Raw genomic sequence first — 20,348 nt, 5'->3', positions numbered from 1 at the left:
CTGGGGTGAGGGATTGCTTAATGTCCTGTCGGATGTTATCATTCGTTAACCCCGTGACCACTGCATGTACAAACATGCTCTGGACGAGGTGGGGGTCATACCTCAACCCAGCGGTGGAGTCCTCAGATGCGAGGAGAACCCTTTGTTTCAGGTCGAGTGCCCTCATGACGAATGCTTGCGCTGTTTCGTCCTTCATCTGGCTGATATTCGACAGCTCTTGGTAGACTTCCGTGGCGTCCTTCTCCTGAAAATGGGCCTTCAAAACCGTCCTCAGAGTGACCAAGGTTAGGCGGGTGTGATTCTCGAGGTAGGACCTTAAGCGTAGTCCTGGGTTGATGGCCCTCACTACTGCCTCGATCACTTCCCCCTCACTGTAGCCCTTTGAGAGGGCAGCCTCGATCTGATGGTTGAGGCTGGTGTAAGTTAAACGATCTTTTTGGTTCGGTTCCCCGATCTGCCCACTGATCCGCAGTTCCTTCCGGAAAAGTGGAGGGACAGTCGAGGGAGTCGTAGTCGGCATTGCGTGGTCGGGGATGGTGGCAGCAGGTGGTGGGGTGGAAGGAGGCAAGGAATGTGGTTCATCTTTTTGATGCGTGTTCTCATCAGCCCGGGCTTCCAAACGACGCAACCTCTCCTGGAAGTCACTCTCCAGCTGGCTCATCCTGGCCTTGTGAGCCTCTATTAGAACCTGTATCTCATCCTTGTCATCACTGGAGCCTTGCTTAATCGCGTCAATCCGCGATTTCAAGGTCTCCAGTTTTTTCTTGTCTTCCTCCTCCTCCGAGCTTAATTTCCGAAGGGAAGACTGCACAATCCGTACCAGAGCTTGTCTGGTCCGATCCTCATCTGGTGTGGGTATGCCCAAGAGAGGACATACCTGCCGTAGCTCCTCAATGCCAAGACCAAACAGCTGCTCTTCTATTTCGAACTGAGCTTCCTCGAAGGCTTCCATGTCGAAAGTGTCGAATCGTCGGATCTACAAGGTCAGGCTCTTCGGCAGCTACTTTGCTGAAATCCTGCCCCCTATCTGGCCTTGTAGACTAGTTGTCCTTCACTTTCGCCCAAGCCTTCGCCGTGGAGTCTCAGTACGGTATAGCTGTTAGCCAATTCGTCATCGCATCACGAGGTTAACTGCTCATACCAGGTTCAGTGTCCAAGGACAGCAAGTCTTCATCCTTCAAACCCGTTGATTTGCCGTCCTGGCAGGGTCGCCAGAAAATGTTACCCGGGTCTCGGGTAACTGGGTTGAATTTACACTCCAATATCACTCTTGATCTGTATGCAGAGAAAGATAACACACGTCCAGTCAAGATGGATGCAGGGATGAAAGTGTGTCTCTTTATTCTGGTATAAATCATACCGAGTTTCAATAATGATCATATAAATCGCAATCAAAATAATTATCAATACTTCTTTTCATCAACACAACGTGAATGACACATGCAAATTGTTGATATGAATATCTAATTCTTCTTCAGTGTAATTGATAATTTACCTTGCTCAATATTATGACGCTTGATTTATACCTCAAAGAGTCTCTAAAATCAAAGGTTAATTATGACACTTACTCGTAACAATCAATCTTAATCTTCCTTTGTAGTAAGCATAATTAACTGTAAAATTCTCCTTTAACAAAAGCAACCTTATAGCTTAACATTAACCAGTCATTTAAAATACGATTGATTTAATCACTTAAACACAACTACATATCATTTGATTAATCTCTGTTTGTATCCACAAACCGAAACACAAATGATTAAATAAACCTAAACCTGGAATGCATTCACTTCTTTGGCAAGAATTGTTTAAAAGCAAGAAGGGGAACCGGCAGTCTTTATACACTGCAAAACAAATCTAACTTCTTTAGTTTTCCTTTGTTTCTCTAAAAGCCAGGTTTTCTCTCTCTTTCCTGCTTGTTTCTGTATTTTATTCCTCTCATATAAAACAAAACGCTTCTGTAAAACCTATTACAACATAAACTTTAACAACATTTGAGATGATCCCTGCCGTCAGGCAAAAGCGAAAGTATTTCGGGAATGTTACTACAGTCGCTCTGAAGACCAAACTTTGGGGACGATCCCTGAATAATTCCTTTTTAATTTCTTTATACCAAGTGAGGGACTGGCCAAAAAGTGAGGAACTGGGGGGCTGGGAAAGTGAGAGAGACACTGACCACAACTATAAACACACCGTCCAGAAAACTGGTGGTCAGAGCTCTGGCCGATAAGGTGCGGAGGTTGGCGTGAGTCATCCAAACTGTGTTCACACCGGCCCTCCGTCTCTATCTCTATTCTACCTGTATCTACAAATGTACACTATTATCATCATCCGTCACTGTTTCCATTCTGCACAATGCTACACTACTATCCCACAAGCATCCTGCCAAATATCCATGTATTTACAATAAGCATACTCGTTAGGGCATTTGGGCTTTCAGTCAGAATAACATATACGCAATCCCAAGAGAGCCGTATCCATAATAAGGTCAGTGGACTCTTGCACGGCGCACCGCCTAAGAGAGTGTTTACACTGATCATTCTACTCTGTCTCTTCCACAGGACAGTACAGCCTATGGCTTGTTCACACTCGCACAAGCAGCACTTAATCCGGCATTAAATCAACTTAAGTTGTAATTTCAACTCTTACATCATGAAAACTACTAAATCACTACACAAATATAACAGTAACACCATTTCTATTATTCACCAACACTAGCATACCAGTCTATCTAGCTGTAAGTGACAATAAATTTGTACAAAGACATATACTTAATAACTTCACTGAGAACACCGTTGGTGTTCAGAATTCCTTTTTTCTGAAGGAATAATTACTACATTCAACTGCAAAACTCTAAATATCATAGACTCACCAGATTTACCAATAGGAAGGAATGATTTTGAATAATTGAAAAGGGGTAAAAGCAAGGTTTCTTACCTGTATGCAGAGAAAGATAACACACGTCCAGTCAAGATGGATGCAGGGATGAAAGTGTGCTCAAAACCACATCCATCTGAGTGATGTCATTTTTCTCTGAATTTCAAGCAGTTTGGTTAACTCCACTCCGGGCTTTAGGGGTGGATGGATCAAGTTTGTGAGGGTATGTTCTTTCTTTTAAATCAGTGCAATTGTCCAAAACTTCTAAAAAAATGGGGGGTCTATTTTCTTGGGGTATCACAGAAATAAGATGAAACCCAAAAGTGGCACCAGAAATATTAGTTGTGCCCCCCCCCCCCCTTACAGAATTCCTGGATCCACCCCTGCATACAGACTTCTGTACTGAACGAGCAGCAAGCAAATTTTTTATACAGTATCTGTGTAATTGACAATTTGTGAAAGTGTTGTAACACTACAGTGTCTTTGATGCCCCTTGCGCCAGATCTGGATTGCGCCTTTTTTTTTTCTAACCAAGTGAGAGATTATCCGAAACAGTATTATTTGAAATAAAAAAAAAAAAGAGTGAGAGTTTAAAGACAATTCATTTACAAAATAAAGAAGTTCTTTCACTGAGAAAGGAAAACACCATTCTTTCGTTTCCAAGCAAATGATACGGGGGAAAGAATGACATGAAAGGGCGAAAAAGAAAGATTTTGGATCAATAACCATAAACACATGATTCTGAACATTAGTAAGCATAAAAAATTACAAATCTATGATAGTTTCAATTAGTATACTGTAGTTCTAAATCCAATTTCTTTTGTAATGTCGACAAGAAAAAGACGTATACAAAATGGAGTTTGGTACAAGAAGCAGTAATCTATTAGGGCTGTAAAGAGTGAAAACTTGGATATGACGTTTCAATAACTGAACATTTCATATTCAAAGCATGTGTATATGCAGATATTATTTTTTTGGCTTACCTGAGCTGGAGGCTCTCTTGAGCCAGTACGATCATTCATTTTACGTCGTCTGTTGTGCATAAACTTTTATACATTTTTATCTTCTACTTGAAAACCCCATGACGGTTTTGTCTTGTTTTATTTTGTTTTTCACCAAACATGGCATGGTCGGAGATTTTGATCTCAATTTGTTCAAAATAATAGGCACCCCCGTGGGGAAGGTAGGGGAAGGGGGATGGAATCCCCCCCCCCCCCCAATTGAGGCAATGACCTTTTTTAAGTCTTCTTCTCTAGAGCCAGAATTGATAGATTTGAGTTAATGCTATGAGTTCTCCTGGTAACTGATAGTTTCGAATTTGTTTCCCTTGGGGTCCTGTGGCGGGGGTCCTTCTTCCTTTTTAGAACACATAGTCGACGTTGTAACCAAACTTGGCAGGCTTTATCACTATTGTGAAATTAATACAAGGATCCCTGAACCTCCAATTAGAAAAACTAAGAGAAACACACACACACACACACACACACACACACACACACACACATACATCATTACAAGAGACCCTGCACGGGGCCTTGTGCTCAGCCGAGTAACGCAAGTTCACTTCACACGCATTCTTGCAGATTATAACCAGAGAAAACATTGTTGAACTTCACTGTGTGTGTGTTTGTGGGGGTGGGGGTGGGGTGCGTGTGTGTGTTGGGGAGGGGGCTGCAGCTTTGAGGTCCTGGGGCCGGGGGTATGGTGTCCATTTGTGTATCTTATCGAACCGGCAAAAATACCTCCCAAGTATTCAGAAAATTTGCCTATGTAGTTTCAAAAAATCAACATGTTTAAAAACTACCCTCAAATGCAGTTTCCTTCTTCCTTTCGTTACATTCTCTTGTGTGTGTGTGTGTGTGTGTGTGTGTGTGCGTGTGTTTGGGTGTGTGTGCGTGTGTATGTGTGTGTGTGCGTGTGTATGTGTGTGCGTGTGTGTGTGAGTGTGCGTGTGTGTGTGTGTGTGTGTGTGTGTACGCAATGTGCCATCTGCTATGGCCTGAGTGTGTCTGTGGATGCCTATGTACGTTTGTGTGACTTTACGACCATGACAGCGTATGTTAGTGAAACATTTTCTTATCTGTGATGTTGTGGCAAACTATTCCTAGCCTATTGACGCAAGTTAATGATTGTCAGTATGTGTGAGAAAAGCGCAGGTTGCTCGTTTTTGGCGAGTTATTATTAAAAGACTATAGCAGGGGCGGATCCAGGTATTCCGTAATGAGGGGGCGCGTTTACAAAATTAAAGGGGGGGGGCGCACGCACCCCTCCCCCATTTTTTTCTTTTTATTTCTTTTGTTTCAACAAAAAAAAAAAATAAAGGGGGGGGGGGGGGCGTGCGCCGGTTGCGGTCCTCCCTGGATCCGCCCCTGCTATAGTCTGGATGTCAATGTCAGATTTGGGGCCTAATTTTGTTTCACCCGATTTCGAACGTGCTGAATCCACATTTGGCTAATGCTACTCATTCATTCTTGGGGTTATGAAATAACTGAGATGACTGCCAAGGTTGCCGCCAAATCTGAAATTCCTGTATATAATTCCACTTAAATGGTGAAAATATTTTGAAGAACGGTTCATTTTGAGGGCACTGAATTCGACCCAGATGACGCAACTTGTTTTTTTTTTTTTCTCACCTTTGGGTATAGAATACCACCTTCAGTTATTGGAGGTGTCCGTCCAAAATGTAATTTTCCACACATTATTTCCTTAATACATCATAATGTGATGGTGAAAATTGAAAAGACAATAACACTGATGGTTTTATCCTATTTTGCGAGTGCTGAATCCGAATCTGGATGATGCGACTCTCGAGGGTTTTAATATATCCGTAATTACCACAAAAATTGAAATTGTAATACAGTTCGTTTCCCTTTCAATATTGAAAAATTGAGCATGAGTTTACTATCTTACCCTGTTTCGAGGATGCTGAATCCGGATTGATTGAAGCAACTCCTGTATACCTGTGGGGTTTTAGATATCTAAGGTCGTCGCTAAAAACTTGAAGTTTTAACAGAAGTATTTCCCTATAAATGGTGAATAGATATAACGGATGGATTTAACCTATTTTGTGCGTCTTCAGTACTCTCTTACGAGTGAAAATGAGTGAATACGAGGGAATTTCGAGTGAAATTGGAGTGAATTTTGAGTGAAAATGCTCAGTGACGTCAGGGATCACTCGAAGATTTTGGAGTGATCCCTGACGTCACTCCAAAATGAGTGATGAGCATTTTCACTCAAAATTCACTCCAATTTCACTCGAAATTCTTTTTTTGTATTCACTCTTTTTAGAGTGAAAATTTTCACTCGATTTTTTTTTAGAGAGTAACGGTTGTACGTTGCTAGTCGTGCGTATAATGTATTTGCTTTATATTTTCTGCTTCTTCTTGGAAGCCCCATAACCAAATCATCACCAAACTTGGAAGGTGTAATCGCTCTGCATCGCTTGACGTGTAAAATTCTAACAGAGTGTACATGTAACATCCAACTGTTGTTTCTTTTAACACCAGTGGGTCCTATGTACGTTCTATTTTTGTCTTCGAACAGAGAAGTATATGCCTGCCATTAGCCAAACCAACACGAAATTGCTCTGTGTCAAAAGACTGACCAAAGGCGATTTTATGCAGTCAGTCACACAAAAGTTTATTTTTAAGCTCGAATTGAAGAAAGCAACGTGAAAAAAATAGTATTCCATTTGTGAACGCCTGAATAAAATAACCAAATTATTATTTTGATAGTTGGAAAATAATTATGTTGTTCAAGAAAGACAGAAATCTGTGGTTTTAGATAAATAATAATAAAAAAAACACTAGGTAGTTGCTGGAGACCTTCTCAGTGGAAATCGGATGCCATCTCTGACTTGTTTCACGACTATCTCTCGTCTCTTCGAGTGTGATGACTTGGTTATTTTGCAACCGAGAGATAAGTTTAACATTTTAACATGGGAATGTGTGCAGGCTTTCCAACGTCGCAGGGTGATAAGACAGAAACCGGGCTTCATGCCAAGAAAGATAATCTCACTTTTTGTTTTTGTCATTAACCCCGTTGTGGCTCAGGAAAACGCATCACACGTCGTTTTCAGAGAAATTGGGTAAGTGGATGGATCAATTATTTGATATTGAATGTGTATGGTGATGAAAGTAGTTGTTGGATGTCAAATTTGACAATTAGGCTTACTTCCTAGATTGGTAGTAATGAGGATTTCGATGTGCTTCGCCTGTGCTTTGCGTTTATAATTCGGAGGTGCGTGATTTGACTTTGCACAGCATGCATGGTTGAAATATTGGTGCTTCGAGGGTCGCAAAAAAAAATGATGATTTCTGCAATTTATCTTGAAGCAAATTGATTAGAGTCTTGTCTTCATCATCTGGCTTTCAACTATATAATATTGCAAAATAGCATCGTCATGTCTTTGCTTATCAGGCCTCTCTACTTGGGTGTTCGAAAGTGCTCATAAACTTTATTGACTGACCTCATAATTATAACTTTTGTAGGTTGCATGATCCTCCAGTTGTAGGTATTTTTTTTAGATTATTTAGGAAGATCAAGCCCATTTACCTGACTTAGTATAGCACACTCTATCTATGTTATGTATTTTCCACTTTGAATCAAGTAATGAAACATCTTGAATTCCTTTGCATTTGATTATTAAATTAAAATGTCACATTTAATTTTTCGAACAATTCATTCACTCATTTATCTTTTTTTTTTGTTCTAACTGTTCTTTTTTTTAATCCTGTCTATAGCCTGATAATAACCCGGAAAATAAGTCCTTATTTCCTTTACTGTTTCCTTTCCCAGCTAGGCGTTAGTTCAGAAGAAGTCATGGGGAAACATCTCGCCATTCTCTTTATCCTGACCGCATGCATTGCTCAGCCATGCGTGTCGAAGTGCTGCGAAAGGCTTTGGATGCAGCACGGTTCGTACTGCTACCGTATCATCGGGACACCGGCGAACTGGCAAGATGCCGGTACCGGCTGCCGTAACTACGGAGCCGAGTTGGTGTCGATCCACAGCGAGGAGGAGAACATCTTCGTTTACGATCTTTGGCGCATGCAGAACCGAAGCCCAAATACGGTAAGTTCTCTGCTTTACTCATCTTTCAAAGAATGCCTTTGCTCCTGCCACTTAGCATTCATGACTCTTCTCTCACAACATCTATGCAGTATAGTATACACGTGTAAATGCATAAGTGGTTTGGAATAGATTTGTCATCAAACATTGCAACTTTGAATATACCAGAGAGAGAGAGAGAGAGAGAGAGAAAGGGAGAGAGACGGAGAGAGAGAGAGTAAGAGAGAGAGAGAGAGAGAGAGAGAGCTAGAGAGACGAGTGCGGAGGGATAAAAGAAGGACCTTTCGGTAGATCCTAGAAAAAGAACGACAAAGATGAACCACGGTGATAGGATAAAGAGCAACCCCGCATTGATCAGTAATTATTGCGATTACATGGGTGATACAGTGAGATTTGTTATAGAGATAACAATGGAAGTAATAGTGTATTGTGATATTCCCGTTATTCTACTCACTATAATACTTAAATGGCATGATTATAACTAGTTTCTATCGCCAGGTGATTGATATAATCACAAAAACAAGGGTCAATATGATGTATGTGTGTGCTTATGTATACACTCTTCAAACATCCGAGTTAGAACTGACCCGGAATTGGGTCCGTTGGGGTCATATACCGTTCCGGGTAAAAAATGACTTGGAATTTGGTAATGAAGACCCCAAATGGGGTCACCCTGACCCAATTCATGACTCTGAATGGGTCATATGTGACCCCATTCCTTGTCATTTCTGACCCAGAACGGTGTATGACCCCAACGGACCCAGTTCTGGGTCAGTTCTGACTCGGATGTTTTAAGAGTGTATAATATATATAATTATAATATAATAGGCCCTATCATTATGAATTTTGATACGTCTTTGCGGTCGCCTATAAATTCGCCGACTATACGGTACGTAGTCGATTTTTATCGATTATTATAAAACCTAATATTCTGCAAACGCTAAACTTCCCAGCTATTTCTATTCATGAATCCCAAGTTATTTCTCACGTATAAAATGGTTATGTATTACAGGCAGCAGAATAAAGCAGTTTATAGATATGAGATTAAATATTTCAGATGCAACATAGCATGTAGGAGGTTGGGCATTTAAACTCGCCGGGTTTTATAATAAAATCAACATTATGGTCAAGCAAAGCAAAAAACCATGACATTTGTATAGCCTTATCCACTTTGCAATTCAAAGACATTTTTTTTTCCTCTGTCTCTGTTATGCTCAGTGCTTGTAAGAGTGACGTTATGTTTTGGTAACAGAACCTCATTTTCCTCATAAAATTGGTCAAAATTAGACAGTTCTTATAACCATCCATATTTGTTTCTATGTTATTTCTCTGCTATTCACCCCAAACGCGGGTAACATGACTGTAAAGTAGATCGATGTTCACTTTAGAACAAATTATATAATTCATTTATCTCTCGAGGTGTGTACGTAAAGAGGAATAATTATCTTCCGCAGTTCATGTTTGCGCTAAATATTATCAACAGGTCGAAAACTAATAAATTGTTAATTTGTATTTAATAAGAATGGACCATTATATAAATCATTTGATTTACTCTCTATTAAGTCACGAAGTTTAGAGACATTGAAGTTGAGAGACAGCGTAAAAGGGATGCAAGTGGGAAAAGCTTGAAGGACAAGTTCACCTTCATAGACATGTGGATCGAGTGAATGGAGCAATATTATTAGAACACATCAGTCAAAGTTTGGCGGAAATCGGACAATCCGTTGAAAAGTTATGCATTTTTGAAGTTTCTGCTCAGTCAGGGCTGGATGAAAAGACTACTATAGCTTGTGATGTCACATGAGTACAACGATATAAAGAAAGAATAAAGAAAATTCAACACATTTCCATTTTTCTCGCATAACAAAAGGACACTCGACTTCTCTCTTTCAGAAGGCAGGGGGAATAATATTACCCTTAACATAGGTCAGTAGAACGTCGAAGAAATGTTCACTTTATTAAAAAAGTAAAGTTTTGTGAAATTCTCTTTTATTTTCCTTATATAGATGTACGCATGTGACATCATACACTGTAGTAGTCTTCTCTTCCAGCAGTGACTGCGCAGATACTTAAGATATTCGTAACTTTTGAACGGATTGTCCAATTTTCCTCAAACTTTCACTGATGTGTTCTACTAATATTGCTGCATTCTCTCAATCCTTATGTATATGAAGGTGGTGACAAATGTCATAACCTACGTTCACAGCAATGTTCGCTGCTTGTCAAATCCAAACTTCTTGCTACTACCATACACTCATTGTGTATCTATCTTGATCAGTGTTTATTGTATTTAATGCAAGGTGTCCTCGTTCTGTAGCTTTACACGTTTTCTCATATAGCAGTCCCTTTCATAGAGTCAGCCTGTATAATATCTTCGATCTCCAAATAGATCTGGTGCTACAAGAATACCAATGTACTTTCTGATTTCTGGTTGACATCTGTCGGAAAAACTTTGTTGAGATGTGGGGCGGTGCAGTTGTGATTGTATTATTTTCTTTTTTGAACAGTGCCTTAAAGGGCGATTTTCGAGATTCAGAATTTTCACTTCCATCAAATAAACAAAAAAATTATATACAATGTATGTGCACAGGATATTTGTAATAGTTGCAGAATTAGGCGTAGAGAGCGTTTTTTCTTAACCCTTTGGCTCGAATTCATGAAGGTGGTACACTCTTATCCATGGTTTATGGACAAAGACGGTGGGGTGCCAAGTGTCGCATGAAATATTTCGTTACAAAATCAGTCATTTCGTAGACGAAATGATTATTTTGTAACTAAATGACAACATTTCGTCGATGAAATGATAATGTCGTTAACGAATTGGTCATTTCATCGACGAAATGGCTGATTTCGTAACTAAATAATAATAATAAATTATGATCCTTGCGACACTAGAGTTGGCGCCCCATGGTCTTTGTCCATGGTTTAAGCTATGGGCAAGATTGTACCACCTTCGTGAATTCTGGCCAGTGTTTTTTTTTTTGTTTTTTTTTGTGAGGGCCGAGAGCGAATTTATAACTCCCTTCTAAAAAACAGAGCAAAACTAAACTAGAATAAAGGATGAAAATGCACAATTAAAGTCATCCTCATACGGACAACGAAACAAAATTAAAGGAAGTGTAGGTTTTCGGCTTTGTTCCCCTCCACAAACAGAATCAAAGATAGCCTATGCACTCACATCTATCAAATGTTTGTTTGTTTGTTTGCTTGTTTTCTTACATAAGGATCCCTTTCTTGCAGGGTCCATACAGATTGCCTGCCAATTGATGAAATTTCCATTCGTTTCCTACGGGTCATTCAACATTGTGCACTTATTGGTTTGCATTTTATTTCTTTTATCCACAAATGTGCGTTTAAAATGATCCTGTATTGTCGCCGTCCTCCCCATCGTATTCGCATATTTATACCAACACGTGCATGTTTTAACTTTTCTGATCGTTCAATCTTTAGGGTTTTTGGATTGGTCTCAATGACATATCCTATGAGAACACCTTTTTCTGGTCTGATGGAACCACTGTCGATTACCTCCGATGGGCTCCCGGCGAACCGAACAACTACCGTGACCAGGACTGTATACAACCCATTTTACACTCTAAGCAGTGGGACGACAGGTCATGTGGAGATTGGTTGGCCTACGCCTGCAAGAAGCCACTTGAATAATAAGATCAATAAAGAAAATCTAGCCCCAGTGTAATATTCCGTTAATTTACGTACCATTACATAATTTGTCTTGATTATGTTTCGTCCTTAGAAAATCATTTTGCTGTCAAAAAACACCCATTCGTACATTTCGTACAATACACATTTAAAAAAGTAAAAGAAACACAAACAAAGACAACGACGGAAACTTAGCAATCCAAATTACGGATTAGGTATTTGCAATCAGTCCTATCTGAGCTCATCGAAACCGTTTTCAGGGCCCCTGGATATATGCCCTCATTAAACGCATTATATCACAGTCAGACAAAATGAACTCGCTGCCCATTCGCTTGTTGATATCGGCAGGATAAAAAAAAACAAACAAACCAACAACAACGAACAAACATTCAAACAAACGTACAGGTATTCATCTTTATGTATTTGTTCCACTTTAGAGCCATGCGTATTTGCCGTCGATGGCAATGTTTCATAGAGATGGTAATCTTTGCAGTCGAACTTTTCAGAAACGGGTTGCCGGATTCTGATTAGTTGAAAGCCCGAGAGTGAAGTAACCTCGACTGGCGGAACCAGTATGGCTTTTCCACCGATACACAGTCCCGTTTGGCTGAAAGTTGTGTAAACCACTTTTTGCATTTAATCTTCGCATGGAAATTCGCTTGCGGATGACATGAATTCAAAACCCGTCATCAATAGTTGCAGCGTCAAATCCGTGAAATCCAGAGTTTAGCCCCCCCCCCTTTTTTTTTCTACAAAATGAAAATACGATGAGCACAGAAAAACGCTATCATGTACACACACCCACACTGAATGTTCCTGGCCTGTGTGTTGACATATTATGCTTTGTTTGACATATTTTTTTCACGCATTTTTAAAGCATAATGCTAGCATACTCCTATTTTCTTGATTGTTTGTTTGTCAGCCGATATGTCGACAAAATTGATGTCCAGAATATTCATTGTGAATCTTGTCTTTTTTTCTTGTTGGTGTTGTTTTTCAACCGATTTGTCGTGAAAATAGGCAACAAGAAAAAATATAAAGACCTTTGTTTGTTTACTTGTTTGTTTGTTTGCCTGTCAGCTGATTTGGGTCATTAGGTCAACCCCCCCCCCTCCCATCCCCATACAGCAAGAAGCTAGATCCGCCCTGAGTTGCTTTTTATCCCCTACCCAGATCGAGTGGACGCCTTTTTGACTCCGAACCGTCTACATGTACATTGTATTTGTTTTCGCTCTTATTTTTATTATGTGGAAGTATACCAGCGGCTTGAAAACAACAACAACAACATCAACAACAACAACAATAACAACAAGGTCAAACGGGGCCATATATATCCAAAATATCATGCTAAAATGCGATTTATACTTTGTAATTAAAGAAATATCTCCCCATCTCACAATGAACTCTTCGAAAGTTTCATATTGTCATTAAAATCTCGATACTTAGTTAAGTAACCTATAGTATGAGTGCTAATGTATAGATAAAGGAATGCTTAAAATCAAACACGCATCTTGGAATAGACTTCTGATTCATCAGAAACGTCGGATATATATGGGTGAGAATTTTGAACGATGTACAATTGCCAATTTTCGTACCTGATGACATTCTTTCCCTTAGAACACGCCAGGATGATCTAAGAAACCAGATTTTTTCATGTCATCTCAAAGATTGGTAAATTCCCTTTCAGGAAATATATGGTTTGGTTGACTTTTGCCTGATATTTTTCATTTCACAAGGACTTAAAGCGTAAAAACACGGTAAAAACGCTATTTTCACAATAATTTTTGTTTTTCACACTAATGATGTGCATTCTTAATGGTACGTGGCATCTAATATCTGACCATGTTCTGGATCTGACATATCATGGGTATGTACCACAAAATTATAAGAACTTTATGAGCACGTAAAAAATTACAGAGAACAATCAAAATATCAAAGTCCTAAACAGACGAACGTCCGTGATGCTTTTATTTCTATCGCTGCTGCAAATTCTACTTTGTTGTCCCAACTGTAACGTATACGAAAATTTGGTGTTCCACCTAATGAACATATCCTGCAAAAATTGTACGTCTGCTGGCTGTACATGGGACGTAATATTCTTTTATGCAAAATTATACTCAGTTTTCGTCACGGACGTGCTTCCGCTATTTTCTAATAAAGATCGTAGCCCATGAAACTTTATTGGCGATATTGTTCTGAGTCGTAATCAACTAAGATCTAGCAACACGATAATATGTTTGTTTTGAGTTTCTGTCCATCCTTTGTCAAATAGGAACCGAAATTGTATTTTTAGACGAACCTCCAAGAAAAAAAGAACGTCCGTGATGATTAAAACGTTTTCGAGTGGGACACCATCTTGCTTTGATGGCGAAGGTGCATTTTACCTTTGGCTCTCTAGCCGAGGAGCTGCATGCCATTTTTGGAGCGGACTGAGGTTCGTCCGCAGTTTTTGGACCATGCAATTCACCAAAAACCAAGCAAATAATTGATATTTTCTGTGAAAATTCACCTCCTGATCCCCCTCTGAGCAATACATATGTTGTAAGGATGTCAAATTTCTTATAATTTGCATTGACAATACCTTTTCAAATTTTTGAAAGAGTTAGGAAGGCTAGGTACTCTCTTCCGATTAGTTATCCGTCCTGGAACATGACCCTAGTAGTAGAACGAACGTCCGTGATAATTCCAGAGAACGTCCGTGACGTATGCAATCCCTCCGATAGGGATAACTTGTCCCGAAAGTGTCCTGTATTCTTTAAAACTTTTGGCTCGAATAGCGACAAATAAAGTTTTACAAAGTAAACAATGAGTTTAGAGCAGTAGTTTCAGAATTTTTAAGGCGTTATGTGATCATGATGAACAAACAATTGAAAATTTACTCACAATTTTACGCTTGTTTTCCCTCTAATTATACAAAAACAGCTAAACACTTAAAACAAAGTTATAGGAAAATGGAATTTTGCGTAATCTGTCATTTCTGTGCGTTTAAATTTCTTTCTAATGAGGTTTTGGAGACAATTTGTACTGTTACAGGTTCTGAAAGTTTCGCTCACGGACGTTCTGTCCGAGAAAGGAAATTTCTGACAATTACAAATATATCACTGCACATAAGATTAATGTTAGTTGAAAATATTACCAAATCACCGAGCCGCCCATACCCGAAAGTGAATAGCGTTCAGCACTCAATTTACCTGTAATAACAAACGGAAAATGTTTTTTTCACGGATGTTCGTTGGTTGAGTAAGTCAATGGATTACATAGTAGGAGAAAGAAGATCAGTGCCACTTTTTAGTCACAGGTGCTCTAAGTGTTTATCTTTTGAGTATGGTAGCTGCCGTCTCAAACAGAACACATCCAGTTTTGGTCTCCATAACGGACGTTCGCTGTAATTGTCATGATATTAAATGCCTTAATTCATTCTTATTTTTCTCTTCATGACGATTTTCTCTCATTCCCTCAATAGCCTGAACATGCTGCGACCAAACAGAAAACAAAAACAAAACAAAACAAACCAAAACAAATCCGAAAAGTGCTATGCAATCACATCCAGGATAATGACGGAAGAAGTCTGTAATGAGCATGTGTTGAATAAGAAACGGAAAAGTTTCAAAAGGACCTGGAAGCAGTTGAATGAAAATGACTGAGAAACAGAGAAGGGATCGAGCTCCAACACACAGAGAAAAGAATTGCCAGTGCACTCCCGTTATACCAAATTCCTCTGGAGAAGTTTTTGTTTGTTTGTTTATGTTTTTTATTCATCGAAATGCCGTCACAAGCGAACAAAAATCATGCAGTATACAAGTATTGTCTGATGAAAACACACAAATCCTCCGCTTATCATCACATGGTGTTGTTTTATACTCATCAATGAAAAGCAATATTCATTTGTAATTTTTTCCAAGATTTTTTTTTTTCATTTTACATTTAAGAGACAGAGAGATCGTCAATTTGTTTGTGTTTTTGTGCTTACTTTGAAAACACATGTTAAAAAAAGTAATGATTAAGAATAGGTTTATGGTTGCACTTTGATACGTTCGCTCTTCCAAAGATTCGTTACTCCGATGTCCAAAGGTTTGTTATTCCAAAATGAAAAAAAAAAAATTGTAGTTAATTCAGGAGGTTTGTTAGAAGAAATGTTCTTCGAAAAATAGATATTAAGGATCATTATTTTTAGGTCCGTTCTTCTAAAAGTGGAATGGGCCTGATATTCGTTTAGGTGAAAACGGTTATTATGAGGTTTTGAAATTGGAGGATTTTAGTTGTTAACCTGTTTCTCCACCTTTGGATAAGCGAACATAATTTTTCATGTTCCAATTAATAAGCCCTTCGATTAACCTTCGGAGATTCCTATCATTTACCGAATAAAAAAAGCGTCATAATTATACGAACTCTATCAATTTTTGTATTGACAAACTGTATGAATAACGAGCCTCCGAAATGACGCGCTACAAAAGGTTTGTTATAACAAACCATATTGTATAATATCGAAGTCACAAACATCCATCCAAGTTATATGGACTTATTGTGTCATGTTATGACGAAACTTCGCAGTATCGAACCTATTATCATTTCTGACTAATATAATAACACAAATTCTCCTCGGTAATAGTGTGTAACACAAGGAGCAAACACAGAGGGATTTCTTCCTAACTTATTCGTTTGCCCTCCCCAGCTAAACTTCGTATTTCTATAACGGAGCACATTTCTTCTGTTTTTCTATATTAATCCTTTTTCATAATTTTAGCTGTGACCATGTTCGTTATATAAAAAGCAAATTTTGCATTGTAGACTTTATATAACAAGTTTAGGTCCTGAATATTTACTTCATGATAACGAAATTTTGATAAATATATTCGTTCTCAAGGATGGACTACGTCACTGAGATTACACGTACGTTTGTACGTTCATTTACGAGAGATGGAAAAATTGTTTTCTTTGATTCCTCAGTATGAGAAGATAAACAAGCTTATATAATTGAGAATTGGTAATATCTATTCAGGATTTTGCAGAGGAGTTTGTTCTCGATATGAAATTGCTGTTTGTTGTGAGTAGAATGCGTTTCCAACTCAAGAGAGCTGCTTTGTTCAATATCTTGTTTGTTCCGAACGTCCGTGGGCTACATGCGAACCTCCGTGATGAAAACTATGCTATGTTTGTTGGGTTATAGAGACTGCCCAGATGAGATACATCTTAAAAAGGTATATTATTATTTGGGAGTGAGGATTAAAGTATGGGATAGTGAAATAAGAGGTGAAAATATTGAGTTTCTGTAAAATGCGCGTAAAGTTAAGAAAGTGTTTAGCGGAAGAGCAATATTTCCACAGAAATGACGAATTTAGTTAAATCATCAGTTGTCTACCATTACGTACAAGTTAAGAGTACAAGCTTAATATTCTGCAATCACGTACACATGTCCCTTAAGATATTTCGTTAGGATTTTGAACTGAATCAGATCTTTGGAAACTATGTTAAATGGTATTCAAATGTATGTGCAGTACTTTTCTTCACGGACGTTCGCTGCTCTGGACATAGTAAATTTCAGCGGTGAATAAAAACTTGTTCCTCTGGGAAAATCCTAGTATAATTGGGTTCATATTAAAGCTTGAGTTATACTCTTTCAGGTAAGATGAATGATTTGGAGAATTTCCTACTTTTTAAATTTTGCCTTGTTTTGGCTCAATTGTACATCGTTCAAAATTCTGACCCATATATGTGTGTGTGGGTGTATGTGCGTGTTTGTTTGTGTGTGTGTGTGTGTGTGTGTGTGTGTGTTAGTAATGACATACCGAAAGGACGAGCAAAATGGCCCTATTGCCAAACATTGTTGGTTTGTTTGTTTTTTGGGTATACTCGCTTTCGGCAGAAAAAAAGTCGAGCTTTGACGGATTCGCCACATTCATTGTATACCGTAGTGTTAGGATATACTAGGTGTTTCAAAAAACATTTCCCACTTTTGATGCTTAATAATTCAAAAACTATATATCAGATAACACTGTCATTGATATGAGTGATAGTTGAATAGTGTACAATTTGGTTGAAGGTATATTTGAATATGAAAGCATAAATCAGTTTCATGAAATCCATGATTAATTTCACAGTTAGGTTCCAGATTTTGCTTTATTTTCAACCCTCTGTACAAAATTTCACTCTGCACAGGGGTCAATGGGTGTGTATGGGAGTGTGTGGTTAACACCCTGACAATGGTCCTGAACAATGGCTAGGCTTTGAATGCTTCATTATTTATTCATGAGAAATTCCACTATCACAACTAGTCTTTATTCAGGCTCTGGCAGTATCTGTGTAAAGTCAAACGCCTGCCGATACTGTCGTTGAGTCGCGACAGTGCTCTCCCTATAAATACTTCTGAAAAACGAAACTACAAAGAATGCCTTCTGTTCTATCTTAAACATGGTGACAGGAAATAAAGAAAATCAATTAGAGTATACACTTGTGTATATGGAGCCTGAAAGAAATCTACTGTGAAGCAAATCGCCCCAATGATAAATGCTGCTGAACTCTTTACCAAAAATGATCTCTTTTCATCGAAAAAGAGAAAAATTTATCAGACTATTTAATTAGTGGACAGCTGTATTAAATTGAGGAACTTTAGATCATTTATGCTTATCTATATCCCAAATTTAGTGATATGTGAAGCAAAATTTGAAAATGATTGCCAGCTGGAATGAAATGTGGTGTTTGCAAGCACATGGAAACGTATGCTTACTTTTTCCATGTGCATACATTTTACCCTAAGTTATATACTGTGCATGAATTCAGAGTCTAGCAGTGCCCAGGGCAATCCACATGAATTATTGATTAAGCATTCATGTGCAGGGAGCGCGAGACTGACGTTTAGTCAACAGGTGGTTCAGGCATGTCCATTGTTCAGAGCCATTGTCAGCACACACTCACACAAACATCATTGGTTTCTTTGCAAAGTTCAATTTTTGTACAGAGGGTTAAAATCTGACCAAAATCTGAAACCTTACTTCAAAATCAATCTTAGATTTAATGAAATTGATTTATGCTTTCACGTTCAAATTACCTTCAACAAATTTGTACACTATTCAGCTATTACTCATATTAATGACAGCTTTATCGGAAGAATAGTTTTTTAACTATTAATGATCAAAAGTGGAAAATGTTTTTGAAACACCTAGTACCTGTACATTCAATGGGAAAATAAACAAATTTATAGGCAAATTCAAAATGTCATGTATTTCAATCGAAATTGTATAGCAAGAGTGGTAAGAGTATACCTGGAAGGTGGTACAAATCACTCTGCCGGATAAAATTTGCATGAACCAATTTAAAGAACATCTGGGCTGCGTATTTCATTCTACTTGCAGACTGATGAGATGCGTTTGAACGAAAGAAAACTTCTCAGACACAGTTGGATTCTTTATCTCGAAGTATATGATAAGTCATAGCTTTTAGGGCTAAGAGATTGTTCCTTATCACAGTCGTGGAAGAGTACAGCTTTTTATACTTGCGTGAGATTCCACGATAAACAAACTTCACGGCTTGTCATGAACGTCTAGGTTAGTCATCTTTGAGAGCTCCTGATACCATTCAGCTATTCTCTCTTGAGGAGGAATCATCCAAGGTTACTGCGGTGAGCAAGGTAAGGGAATGCAACGATGATACATAATCGACCAGTCTTGAGATCTCATTTGAAAGGGAATTAGGGAAAGAAGAATCCAGTTTGCTCGAGATAGATATTAAGAGAGTAATAAGTGGGAAAATGAGCAAAGAAAATGTGATTCCTATTAACGTTCACAGCTTGAAATCCATCAAACTTATCTTACTTACTGTAAAAGCAAATCATTATCATTTTTGGTAGTGCATGAGTGGCTAAGCTATACATTAAAGCCACTGTTTACCATTGGGAGCAGTGATTAAATAAATGTTACCACACTTGGTGCATCATGTATAGTTCAGTTGTATTACAAGACATCCTACTATATAACAATTTTAGCAATAAACTATAACTGTAGACGGTGTTTTCTTGAAACAATTTTAATAAACTATTGATTATACTGAGTAACATTTTTACATTTATTGTGTCTATCCCTAATTCACATTGTAGAACTATACTTTGAAGAACTAACGGTGTTAGGACGGTGGCTATGGAGCTGGAGATACTGTGGTAATGATAAGTAGTTAAGGCACAACCCTCTTCAAAAGTTCGAGTGATATAAACAGTCTCCCAGTGGAATTACATATCAATCGATGGATGAATTTTATAACATTATCTTAGCGGTGGATGCATTGTGTCAAACTTTCTTCATGATAACACAAGTGAACAGCAAAGAACTAAACAAGTGGTCTTTGAACGTGTGATTCCTCCCCACTTGTGCCCCCCCCCCCCCCCCGTTTTCATGTCTTCGCTTTATGTCCATGAAAAAAGTACTAGCACGTCGAAGAGAACTGAAGCAATGGAGCGAGCCGTAGTGATTTTGCTGATCGTCTTCGCGTGGGCGCAGATGGCCGCTTGCGGGTGCTGCCCGGACTTTTGGACGGAGTTCAACTCCTACTGCTACCGCTCGATTGCCGAACGCAAGACGTGGACGACAGCGGGCTCATCTTGCCGTACTTTCGGCGCAGAGTTGGCGTCAATTCACAGTTCGGCCGAAAACGACTTCGTCTATGATCTTTGGGTCCTGCCAAACACACACGCAGACACGGTAGGTGATTTCGCTTCGTTCTAGTAACCCTACGTGTTTGCCAACTGTGCCTTTGAACAT

General features: G+C 38.7%; 1 protein-coding gene across 1 annotated transcript; it reads left to right on the top strand.

The window, feature by feature from the left end:
* Positions 1–950: 950 nt before the first annotated feature.
* On the top strand, positions 951–11,604 carry LOC139727486 (alpha-N-acetylgalactosamine-specific lectin-like). The gene is made up of 3 exons (XM_071638462.1): positions 951–1,085; positions 7,672–7,947; positions 11,395–11,604. The coding sequence occupies exons 1-3, from the start codon at positions 951–953 to the stop codon at positions 11,602–11,604; spliced, it is 621 nt and encodes a 206-aa protein (XP_071494563.1).
* Positions 11,605–20,348: the final 8,744 nt, after the last annotated feature.

Source organism: Diadema antillarum, unplaced genomic scaffold (genome assembly GCF_040938485.1).
Source record: "Diadema antillarum isolate AM-2024a unplaced genomic scaffold, OU_Dant_1.0 seq00000133_RagTag, whole genome shotgun sequence".
Lineage (NCBI taxonomy): Eukaryota > Metazoa > Echinodermata > Echinoidea > Diadematoida > Diadematidae > Diadema > Diadema antillarum.
The sequence above is the reverse complement of the archived record's forward strand: the minus strand, read 5'-3'. Positions and strand labels throughout refer to the sequence as shown.

Excerpts from the sequence above, each read along its gene's own strand:
- LOC139727486 (XM_071638462.1), top strand. The coding sequence starts at position 951 with ATGTCGAAAGTGTCGAATCGTCGGATCTACAAGGTCAGGCTCTTCGGC. Across the intron at positions 1,086-7,671 it reads GCCTTCGCCGTGGAGTCTCA|CTAGGCGTTAGTTCAGAAGA; the intron begins GTACGGTATAGC and ends TTCCTTTCCCAG. Across the intron at positions 7,948-11,394 it reads AGAACCGAAGCCCAAATACG|GGTTTTTGGATTGGTCTCAA; the intron begins GTAAGTTCTCTG and ends TTCAATCTTTAG.